This window comes from Balaenoptera physalus (genome assembly GCF_965194825.1).
Source record: "Balaenoptera physalus genome assembly, chromosome: 4".
NCBI lineage: Eukaryota > Metazoa > Chordata > Mammalia > Artiodactyla > Balaenopteridae > Balaenoptera > Balaenoptera physalus.
In genome coordinates this window covers 81,044,239-81,055,858 of record NC_138891.1, presented here as the reverse complement: position 1 = coordinate 81,055,858, position 11,620 = coordinate 81,044,239, and the positions used below count along the sequence as shown (strand labels likewise).

General features: G+C 42.9%; 1 protein-coding gene and 1 pseudogene across 8 annotated transcripts in view; both read right to left on the bottom strand.

The window, feature by feature from the left end:
- The window catches only part of B4GALT4 (beta-1,4-galactosyltransferase 4), a 146,334-nt gene that overhangs the window by 109,814 nt on the left and 24,900 nt on the right, over positions 1-11,620 (bottom strand). For 3 of the 7 annotated variants that reach the window (XR_014263010.1, XR_014263011.1, XR_014263013.1), the window contains exons 6-7: positions 11,143-11,247; positions 6,636-7,390 (exon numbers count right to left, since the gene is read on the bottom strand). Coding sequence is in view for 3 of the 7 variants with exons in the window: in XM_082460094.1 (XP_082316220.1) it covers positions 7,258-7,390; positions 11,143-11,247 (238 nt within the window). In the remaining 4 variants the exon portion in view is untranslated. Of the gene's footprint in view, positions 1-4,933; positions 4,973-6,473; positions 7,391-11,142; positions 11,248-11,620 lie in introns of those variants that run through there. The other 4 variants (XM_082460094.1, XM_082460095.1, XM_082460096.1 and 1 more) reach the window with 2 other exon arrangements.
- On the bottom strand, positions 9,187-11,134 carry LOC309659876 (glycine cleavage system H protein, mitochondrial pseudogene; annotated as a pseudogene). Its single transcript has one exon. The product of its transcript is annotated as a glycine cleavage system H protein, mitochondrial pseudogene (transcript).

Below are 11,620 nucleotides of genomic sequence, written 5' to 3'. Positions count from 1 at the left end.
TACAAGATTCCATTCTCCTTGTGACTTGATCTCAGCTAGGTTAAGGGAAAGCCTTTTTGCAAGCTAATTCATACTAAAGGGTGAGGGACAGCTAGTCCCCACTCTCTTAATCTTCTCTGCAGATTTTTCCTTAATAACTGAAATTGATCTCAGTTGGCGGAATCCAGTGCAACAGTAGGAGCAGGAACAAGCTATTGTGGAGGAAGATGGCCCACCTGCTGCTCGTTAAATCTTAGCACCTGCCTTCTCTACCACGAACTAGAAAGACAACGGGCCTTCAATTGGTCATTACCGTCTGCCACCTCTCCAGCTAGCTTCCTACAAAATAAGACCCTGAACCCAGGTACTCACTATGTCCAGCCCCCAGCAGTTGGGGAGGACACACCTTTCAGCTGAGACAGACCCGGGCCTGAGGACTTCCCTACAGAGAGTCCAGCCGTTCAGGACTCCTGCACTTCCTGCTACGGGGGTCTTCAGTTTAATCTCAGGGCAGCTCCTGCTCTGCCCAGTTTCTGCTTCCATCCTCTCCACCTTCCCTGGAAGCCCAGCCTTGTCCCTCTTCCATCTGGCTTCTGGGACAGAAGTGGGGCTCACTGCGAGACCCAAGCCACACTGTTTAGGGTGAGGCCCTCACCAGCCCCACCAGGCCAGCGGGTGAGACACACCCAGAAAAAACCATCTCGAGAAATCTCCCAGTTCTGCAACAGGCCTGCTTATCAGGTGGGCGAAGAACAATTACCACCTAACACGGAAAACTGGGTCAGGCTGACTCTGGGGTAGGTTTTACCTGATTGCAATACGAGACGGGTCATCATGCTCCTCGGCTGGCTTTTTCCTCCCCAGATTGTTACTCGGGTTCCTGGCAGGCTGTTCACCCTGAGCGTTAGGAAGCCCTCTGCTCATGTTTTTTGGCCCTATAACTTTTTCCCCACATCAGCTGTAATAAACAGGGACTGCTCCCATTCGAAGCAGCAGACCAGGTAGTTTCTGACTACCCATGAAGGAAAGAAGGAATAGTAACAGTCACGCGAGTTTGAAAATCGCATCTCCTCTAAAACCCCACCCCCATCCACGTGACTGACAAGCCGGGCTGTGGTTGAGGAACTGGAAACTAAGCTGCTTTCTCATTTCTATAGAATGAACAGCCTCCTTCGTCCTGTGTCATTTCCCTTTCCCCTTTCACCTCACGCAGATCCTTATCATCTCCTACATGTGAGACTGAATCAAAGAAGAAACCCAGGGGAGACTAGTTGTAAGCTATTGAGTTTGCTTTCACATGTGACATTTTTATCACAAGGCTTGAATGGCCACATCCAATGAGGGAATCCGAAAACATCTTGGGAAAAGGCGCATTGCTGAGAAATGTATAGTTCCCAGACCCTTCTCTAACCCACCCTCCCCCTCACCCCCAATCAACTCCCAAAACACACACACACACACACACACACACACACACACACACACACACACACACACCCCTCCTTTGAAAAAGACAAATAGCCAAATCCTGGAGTTAAATGGTGCCATCATGCCCTACTTTCTAGTGGCCTCCACCCTGAGTTCCTCTTGGAAAAAGAGCAGCCCCTGACATCCAGAAGCTAGCCTGGCACTCACAACTAAGCCATGCTATTCTCCTGCCAGACGTAAACAATTCACAGAATACCAGCCTCAGATAAGGTCACACAAAATGAGGCAAAGCGAGGCCACTTCATAATTCTGTCCAAGCACAAAAACAAGGTCACCGTGCCACCCTCAAAATACCAAACACACCTTTTTTTTTGCTAAAATAAGTGACTGCTACATGCTCACAATTACAGCTCTATTCTTCCTCTTGTCCCTCCCTGTGGGTAAATCAGAACTGTCTTTGCTTTCTGACAACGTCCAATACAGAACACATCCAGCTGGCTTAGAACCTCCCCAAATGACCCACCCCAAACCCAAACGCTCTCATAGACTTTGTCTGACTTCCTTTCCCTGAGACACCTCGAGCTTCCCCATGGTGTGTTCTCAAGAGCTTTTGCAATGAGTCAGAATCTGACTCACGTATCTGCCAGCGTGTCCCCGGGTATCTTTGGTTGAAGGGGATAGACAATATCCAAACAACTCTGCCCACCCTTATTGCCTCTCTTTGTGTATTTGTTGTTTTATTCGATACCATCAAGTTGTTAAGCACATGAGCTTTGGAGTCAAAAACCTGGCTCCAAATCCCAGCTCTGCATGACTTTGGCAAGTCAGCTTCTTGGAACCTGCTTCAGGGAGACAGATCTCACTGGGAGGATTCCGTAAGATATGTAAAGAATGCATTAGAACAGCTAACAGCCTGTAAGAAATACCAACAGGAAGTTATACCATAAATCTGGTCTGAAGATCTCTGCTTGGCCTGTATTCCCTGGGAACATGCCAACTAATATCATGTTACTTCAATTTACTGCAACAAGCTTAATGACCAAATATACTGGTCCAAATTCACTGGCCCTCAAACAATAGTTGTGAGTAATAGCAAAACTCTTATTCAATAGTGGAAGAACGTACTAGGGTATCAAGATAAGGCATTTTAATGGATATATCTCAAGTTCTGTACATTATTTCCAGAATCCTAGCTACAAATGAGATCTCTGCCCTTATTGCCTTCACAAAGAAATCTCATAATCTCCTGACAATGTGATATTCTGGGGGGAAAAAACAAGACACTGGAGCCAAGAGACTTGGGTTCAAATCTTATCTCTTCCTCTTACTAACTTCGGGAAGTTACTTAACTTGAATCTGTTTTTTCTTTGCAGTACTACATACACACCTATAGGAATATTGGAAAGTTAAAATTTAAAAACCAAGGCAAATTGAAATACAGAGCAAGCATTCAATTAGTGTGCGTCACCCTTCACCAACCTCTCCACCAAGGCCCCAGATCTCACACACACAAACACACACACACACACGCATCACACACCCTCCTCTGTGAATATCTTTGAGAGACTGGTCTGGCCCTCTCAGCAAGTATAAGATGGTCTTCAGTGGACTTAAAACTAATGAAGGTGGCAATAGCTTAAGCATTTAAAGTACTAAGGAATAGACTTAAAAAACTTTTTTGGAAAGTGATGGGCAAAAAAGAACTTATGAAATGTTCCTGAATATGCTCCATTTTGTGGGATATACTAATGGCTTTTGAGAGAGACTATATATGTATAGGACTTGGGGAAAGTGGAGGTTTTTAGTCCAGCAGAAAATGTCTTTCCTCTCTCCCAAGAGTCCATTCACAGAGCAGTTGGGGCCCCAGGAAACCCCCAGGGGCTTGAGTGGAAGTGAGGGGGCAAAGGGCAGAAAAACCAGGGAGGGAGTCTGGAAAAATGTTTAGAGACTAGATGAGAATGGAATGCCCTTTTTTTTTTTTTAAATTAATTTATTTATTTTTGGCTGCATTGGGTTGCTGTGTATGGGCTTTCTCTAGTTGCGGTGAGCGGGGGCTACTCTTTGGTGCGGTGTGCAGGCGTCTCACTGCGGTGGCTTCTCTTGTTGCAGAGCACGGGCTCTAGGCATACGGGCTTCAGTACTTGTGGCATGCAGGCTCTAGACTGCAGGCTCAGTAGCTGTGGCGCACGGGCTTAGTTGCTCCACGGCATGTGGGATCTTCCCAGACCAGGGATCAAACCCGTGTCGCCTACATTGGCAGGCGGATTCTTAACCACTGCACCACCAGGGAAGTTCCTAGAATGGAATGCACTTTCAAGTCCAGAAGGTACCAAACTTCTCTAGGAGCTAGGACAGGGATGTAGAGTCAGGAAACCTTCCTTAAAGAATGTGAGAAGCCCAGGGAATTCCCTGGTGGTCCAGTGGTTAGGACTCGGCGTTCTCACTGCTGGAGCCAGGGTTCAATCCCTGGCTGGGGAACTGAGATCCCACAAGCCGCATAGTACGGCCAAAAAAAAAAAAGAATTGAGAAAAGCCCAGATGGAGACAATATGGTGTAATGGAACCTCCACTTCCTCTTCTACCCTACTTAACTCTAATCAATAAAGTGTGTATAAAAATGTCATAAACCATAAAGCACTATAAAAAGGAGTGGTACTATAAGTGAAAAAAAGCAATAAAAACTTTTAAAGTAGTACACTCCTTATGTTAAGTATTTGTGGTGTTCAAACAGACCTGCATCCATGTAATCCTCAGCAAGTGTTGTAGGCTTATCTACAAAACTCAGAAAGCTTGGCCTCTTTGTGGCAAATAACAGTAAGAGACACACAGGGCGGGAAATTGGGAAAGCTCGGTTCCTCTGAGGCCAAACTGCCCAGCAGAGCAAGCAGGCAGCCATATGCCTCCTGCCGGTCATGGGCTTCGATTCCCATTGCAGGTACAGTGGCAGAGAGGGAAAATAAAGGTCTTAAAAAACTATCTTCCACCTCAAGAAGTTTCATAGTGAGTCATTTAAATGACTTGTACTTTATCTTGGTTGAAAGAATTACCTGAAGAATATCAATAGGTATAGGACAGTGGTTTCGAACCTTTAAAAAAAATGCAGATGCCTTGTTAATAGCTGAAAATACATAGGGAGTTCCCACATGGTACTAATTGTATTTTGTTTCCATTGAATGAGAAATTGTTCTCAGTATGGATCCTGAAATTCCTTGCACACACTATTCTCTTCCTTTACCCTCCCCAGCCATGACCAGGGACCCACAGCCTCCAAATTGGAGGCCCCTGGCATAGGCTGTTGGCAATTACAATAGCTCAGTCTGCATTAGATTATAATTAAGAAAATTGGGATCGTTAACCGATACAAACTACTATACATAAAATAGATAAATAACAAAGATGTACGGTACAGCATAGGGAATTATACCCAATATCTTGTAATAACCTATAATGAACATAATCTGCAAAAAAACCCTGACTCACTATGCTGTACACCTGAAATTCACACAATATTGTAAATCAATTATACCTCAATTAAAAAATCGGGATGGAAAGCTAGAGGAAGATTCTGCAGAGGAGACAAGAGGGTGGGGGAAAAATAAAACCATTATTATTTCTTTTCTAAATAAAGAAAAAACACAGCATTTACTTGTCCCTACTGGGTTAAAGGTAAACCAGGCCAGCCCTAGGTAAACCTGTCACGTCCACAAAATGCATTTTCCTTTCTTCTCCTTCCCCACTTGGGTGGTGACTACTGTCTTTTTGGAAGCCCCAAATCCTCCTATTCCCTCCCTCTTGCTGTTTGGGAAGGATATTATTTACACTAACTGGCTGGCACGCACTCATGTTGAATTTTAAAAATTAAGTGTCATGTAATAATGATGGATTGAGAAACCCTGGGGCACAGTTGCATAATACATGCTCAAAAACATCCACATCTACATTATTTGTATCCATTCCCTTAGGCGAACAAAATATTCTTATTTCTGTTCTGAGCCAGTATCCATCTCCGATTACCTTCCTTAGATTATCCTCCCACATTTCCCGCCCCTCTCCCAGGAAGCTCAGCAGTACCAAATCAGTGCCATGGCCCCACCTTCCTTCCAAATCAAAGGCCTCAGGAGCCCTGGCTCCACCCCTTCCTATCCTCTCACCAACCAGGTGTGCCCCTGAGGCAGCCCTGCTGCGCCCATTACTGATCACAAGCACAGGAGGATGAAGAGAACAAAAACACAACACGGCCCAGGAGCCGAGACTCAGAGGCACCTGCCACAGGCCTGGAGCTGCCTCACAAGGAGGCTGTGCACGGAAGAACAGGATGGAACAGAAGGATGAAGGCGGGAGAGAGGGGGAAGGCTTAGTCTCATCTGTTTTGTTTTTAAGCCGTAGGATTACTGACATGAATACATCTGGAAGCTAGAACTGAGCAGGACCCTACGGGGCCTTCCTGGAAAAGACCCACCCCCATGTCCTCCCCCATGTCTTGTCTGTAGAGAAACTTTAGCCTCCTAGGCCTTCCCTGAGTTCCAAAGAGTAAATTTAATCGGAGAAGTGAGAAAATGCAGAAAGAAAGGAAAACAGTCTAACAAGACAAAATAATAATAGTTTAGCCATTAGACAAAGTCAAGGACCTTTAGTTCCTTCTCAAGGGCTATAGATAATATTCTGAGCCATATCCTTTGAGCTGTTTGGCAGATACTGAAACCCCCATCAGGTGGAATAAGTTAACTGTATGCTGCCCACAAGCACATAGACCCCAGACCAGTTGGAACCAGAAGATTGTTGATGTTGACTCCTGATTACATCACCACCAGCCAATCAGAAGACTGTCCGTGAGCTGATCACACATCCCACAACCCCTCCTTCACCCTGTCTTTAAAAACCTTTCCCTGAAAGCCTTCAGGGAGTTTGGGCTTTTAAGCACTAGCTGCCTGGACTCCTTGCTTGGCGCCTGCAGTAAACGCTGCGCTTTCCTTCACCACAACCCAGTGTCAGTAGATTGGCTTCACTGCATGTGGGCAAGCGGACCCAAGTTTGGTTTGGTGACAAAACAACAGTAAGAAACAAGATTGAACACCCAAAGCATTTTCATATTTTACTACAGAGGTACTTCTGATGTATTATTAGTTAATATGTAATTTGTAAACTGCTACTTCATATCCTATACGTACAAAATCATTTTACAAAAATGTTCTGAAAACTAGTAGATAAAATGTTACTGGAAGGCGTACCTGGGCAGGTGACACCTGCCGCAGGGCAGCAGCCATAGCAACAGTACAACCACCGCAGCTGCTCTCCACCTGATGCGGTCCTTCTGCCACCTCTTTGGTCCCAAGTTCGCGGCATCTTCATTCTTCACCTTTCTCCCCTCTTCTTCGGCCTTCTTCTCACCTGGGAGCCGCCTCTTCCCAGATGACCATGCAGGATAAATGAGTAACAGAAATATATCTTCAACCCTTTCCTGCTCGGACAAGAACAATCCTGGTTCTCCGGGACATTCAGCAATCTTATCTCCTGTGGCATTTTTTATCCCAGAAAATATGTGTCACTTCAAACTTAAATAAACCTTCTTCAATCAAGAGTTCTCAGATAGCCTTCATGGTATCTTCTGAGTGGTCCTTTTATACTTAGTCCTTCAAGCATCTACATTACAATATTTAACCCTCATGATCAAAACAATTGTTTTACATTCCGTATCACCAGGAGTTCTGCTAAGAAAATACGAAAGAGGGAGAATCAGCTCAACAATTGGCTGCAACAAGTTCTTAATGTGTGCTACTAGGGGAAGTCTCTAGGCCAAAGTTATTGCAATCAAATATTCAGTTCCTCCAAATGTCAGCAGAAGAGCCAGGGTCACGGGCCAGACCAGAAATCCACTGTGATGTTGACATATAAAGGATTGTAATCCACAGAGAGTAATTTATAATCACAACTGCTCAACCCATCTGTTCTCCAGACACGTGACACCTGATGTAAGAGCTTCATCCTAAAGATAAAGAACAAATGTGAAAGATAAGAATTTAACATCTATTTCCACTGTTTTTTGCCTTGTCACAAAGTTTGGCAAACGCATCTTTGTAAATTATTGCACTTGTTGGGTTTCCTGCTGCAAAAGAAGTTTATTTTCCCCATCTAAGGTAACAGACACTAACGATAGCCATGTGTTCACATGGCAAACCCCATGGAAGACCCTGAGGACCAATGATCAGAAGAGTCCTTCACGCAGTGAGCCCCCCCGGTCTACAGGACAGAAGGATGTACAATGATACATCTCATCCACTGCTGACAGGTCCTTGGATAAGCTTCAGGGGACCTATGAATCCTCCAATGTTGCTGGGAGAACTTTGAGTCTGTAGGCAGGGTGGGTACTCATAAGAGACTCATAGGAACTTCAAATAAAGTTAAACTGTATGCAGAGGAGGCTGAATGAAGTGACACCTAACTTCATGAGGGACTATGAGGGGTCATAGAGAAGGTAAATTTGAACAAGGTTTGAAAGAGAAGAAATTCACAGCAGAGAAGATGAGGGAAGGGACACCCAGGAAAAGAGACCACCCTCTGCAAGACACAGAGACATGTCAAAGAGAAGGATGTGTTTGAAGAAGAGGAAGTAATTGTGTGGCTGGAGCCCGAGGATGCAGGGAGAGGGGTGGTGTTGAACTGAATTGGTCTCTAGGAGCTGAGCAGTGAAAAGCATGCATTTCGGTTACAGTAACAATGTGGACGGAGACTAGAAGCATAAAGTTGAGCTAAATAAAGACAGAGAAAAATAATACAGCATGATTTCATTTATATAAAATTGAAAAACATGCAAAACTAAACAATCTTTTGTATATGGATACAAACGCATGGGAAAATAAGAAAACCAGAAACAGCAAAAATAATTTTAATTATCATCAAAATTCAGGAAAGTATTTCCTCTTGGGGTGGGGGGAAGATATGGGATAAGGAAGGGCCACACAGGTAAAGGGCATAAATTGGCTAGAGGACACGACCAGTGGTCATGGTATCAAGAATCTTCAGATTCTTCATACAGTTGGTAAGTATTCTTTTGTATCTATTCATTAATTATTATTATTTTAATTTAGAGGGAAAAATGCACACCTATGGGCAAAGGCTCAAAAGACACATGGAAAATAGAAATAACTGCTTTGTTAAAGTGGTAGATTCTAACATAAGGGCTAAAAGTCTCTTAATATTGTTTTAAAATGTAGACTCTAGCAAAAAGGCTAAAGGCCCTTTAATACAGTTTCAAACATTAGGGAAAAAAAAAAAAACCACCAGAACAAAGAAATGTAGATTTTTCAGACATAGCCCCCCAAAGAATTGGTTTATCTGCCAGGATTTCTCGGTGAAAGGGTTAATTCCTGGGGCAGGAGCACAAGATGAGCTCATCACACCAGCGCAAAGGGAAAAAAGCTCACAAAATGACTGCAGTTACGTCAAAGGATTCGGGAGCCCGCTGGAAAAAGATAACATTTGCCAAAGACAATCTGAGCATCGAAAAGAATATTAACTACACCCAGAAGGATGTAGGAAGCATCAACTCATCATTTTGAAATAAAAAATCAATGCTGATTCTTTCCTTTTATCCTGCCTTTTCTATACGAGCCGTACCCCAAGGTACTCAGACAGCTGAAGAAGGCACATTATTCTTTGTAGAAAAATCTATCTAATAAATGCAGAAGGATTGACAGAACATCATAATTTTGCAATCCCTAACTGAATAATAAATTTAGGCAATGATCACCGATGGCTGCTAAAATAATTAGGTGAAGACTGTATGAGGCCGACAACACGTGAACCCACAGATCAATCCTGACATCACCAAAACATGACCAGACATCATGCCCCCTTGTTGGGATACAAAAGGAGATACATGGCACTATAGTGGAAGTGTTCTTGCCCCCAAATAGTACCGGAATCTGTTTAAGCCTCCAGATCGAAGACCTAGCTTATAAGGAAATGCAGAGGCACAAATTAAGTTATAGCACAGGGATGTGACTGGCAAAACCCACAATGTAGGAAATTCCATCAGACAAATGACCTGGTTTGTTCAACAAATAAATTACAAGGGGGAAAAAAAAGGAGGGAAGGGGGAACCTACAGATTAAAAGTGATTTCAGAGAAATCATTCAAATGCAATGTGTGGACCTTGTCTACAATCCTGATCTGAATAAACCAACTGTTTAAAAAAATTTATTAAAGCATTTATGAGATAATCAGGGAAATCTGAACACTGTCTGGACATTTGATGACACTAAGGATGTATTGATAATTTTATTTTAGGTATGATAATGGTATTGCAGTTTTTTTTTTTAATTAGGAAGTTGAATATTTTATTAGTAAACTGTTTCTTATTTTCCTGTAAGGCTGTTGCTTCACTGTATAAAAATAGCACCAGTAAACACAGTATGTTGCAAAATTAAGAGAGTAATGTTCTTCACTGGACACTATACAACTAACAAACTTTTCTCCACTGCCATTTATTTCCAGTGGGAAGTTCATTGAGTATTTTGACCCAAATCCAGGGATGGCTGTAAGCAAGTTACAATATTATATAAGGTTAAGATAACAATGTTATCCTTGAATTACATAATTTTCGTAACTAGTTTTACCACAAATAATTTCAGGAATTCTGAATATTATAACTGGAGACTAGCCTAAAAATCATCGGGTGTTGTGAAAAAGATGCATAGTGTTTATCTGAAGTCATTAGGAAGTTACCGGGTATTTTCTTCAGGCAACATCGTTGCAACTAGTTTCTTTTGCTAAAAGTTGCTTTTTAAAAATCTATCCACCACTAATTTAAGACAACTATGCTAGATTAAGTTGTGTCAAACTAGTTTATTTAGGGGTTCCATTTTCACTCAATAGATTTTATGTATTTCTCATATGCTTCTTCACTCATTAGTTCATCTAGTTCTGAAGGGTTACTGAGTGTCATCTTGATCAGCCAACCATCTTCATAACAAGATTTGTTGACAAGTCCTGGATTTTCTGCTAGAGCTTCATTAGTTTTAGTTACTTCTCCTGATAGAGGAGAATAGAGTTCACTAGCAGCTTTCCCACTTTCCAAAGCACCAAATTCCTCGTTTGTTCAATTTTGTCCCAACTTCAGCCAGACTACAGTAAACAACATCTCCCAAAGCTTCCTGTGCAAAATTGCTGATCCCCACTGTTCCAACACCGTTTTCTGTTGTTACCCATTCACGTTTGTCTGTGAATTTAGGACCCGACAGCAGAGCGGGTCTGGTGCGCAGCGCCCGGACGGCGCCTGCCCGCAGTCCCCAGGGTCGTGGCGGGCAGGGCGTGCTGGGCACAGAGATGGCCCACACGCTCCGCACGGCCCGCAGCGCCGTGTTCGCAGGGGTGCAGAGGGTCTCCACGCAGCACCTCTGCAGTTCTTTTTTTAAGACTTCTTTTAAGGATACTATTGAAATATTTACACAGGAAATGCTGCGATATCTCATTTGCTTCTAAAGAATCCAGTGGGGGAGGAGAAGAAAGTGGGAGAAGAAGAGAAGCCATGAGTTGATAACTGTTGAAACTGGGAATGTGGTACGTGTACATGTGAATTCAATGGACTGTTCCCTCTGCTTTTGGGTCTGTCCAAAAATTACCTCAATAAAAAGCTTTGAACAAAATAAACTGGCTTATCTGATCAAATCTGGCATAGGACTGCTGACAGAAGAGACTACGCAGGTAGCCTGCCAGGCACGTGGATCCAGGACTTACCGTTCTACATTCACCTCATTGCCTTGGTCTCTCTTGTGGAAGATCATAGTATATTTACCCACTTCAGGCAGTGGCCGGGTTATTTTCATTCTATGAAGCTCAACCCTGGAAAAATAGCAGAGGTGTTTAAAAAAAAATTCTATCCCGATTATCTACCACTAGGCACTTAAAAAAGAATCATTTGCAAAAATTTACATATAAGTGCACATACACATATCTTGATTATTTAGGTATTAAAAAAAAAAAAGAATTTTCTTATGTTGGGCCTCAGGCAGTAAGTCCATAGAAGAATCACCCTTAACATTTACTACTGAGGTACAAAGAAGATGTGTCAATTTATACTTTGTCATTTTCCAGAAACAACTGAGAAAATACATCTTTAAAAAATCAAGTCTCTTAGGATCCCTAATTTACTTAGTGTTTCCTTCTTTTAACAGGGAAAGTCATGACTGTTAAATGTCACAAACCTAGGTTCAAA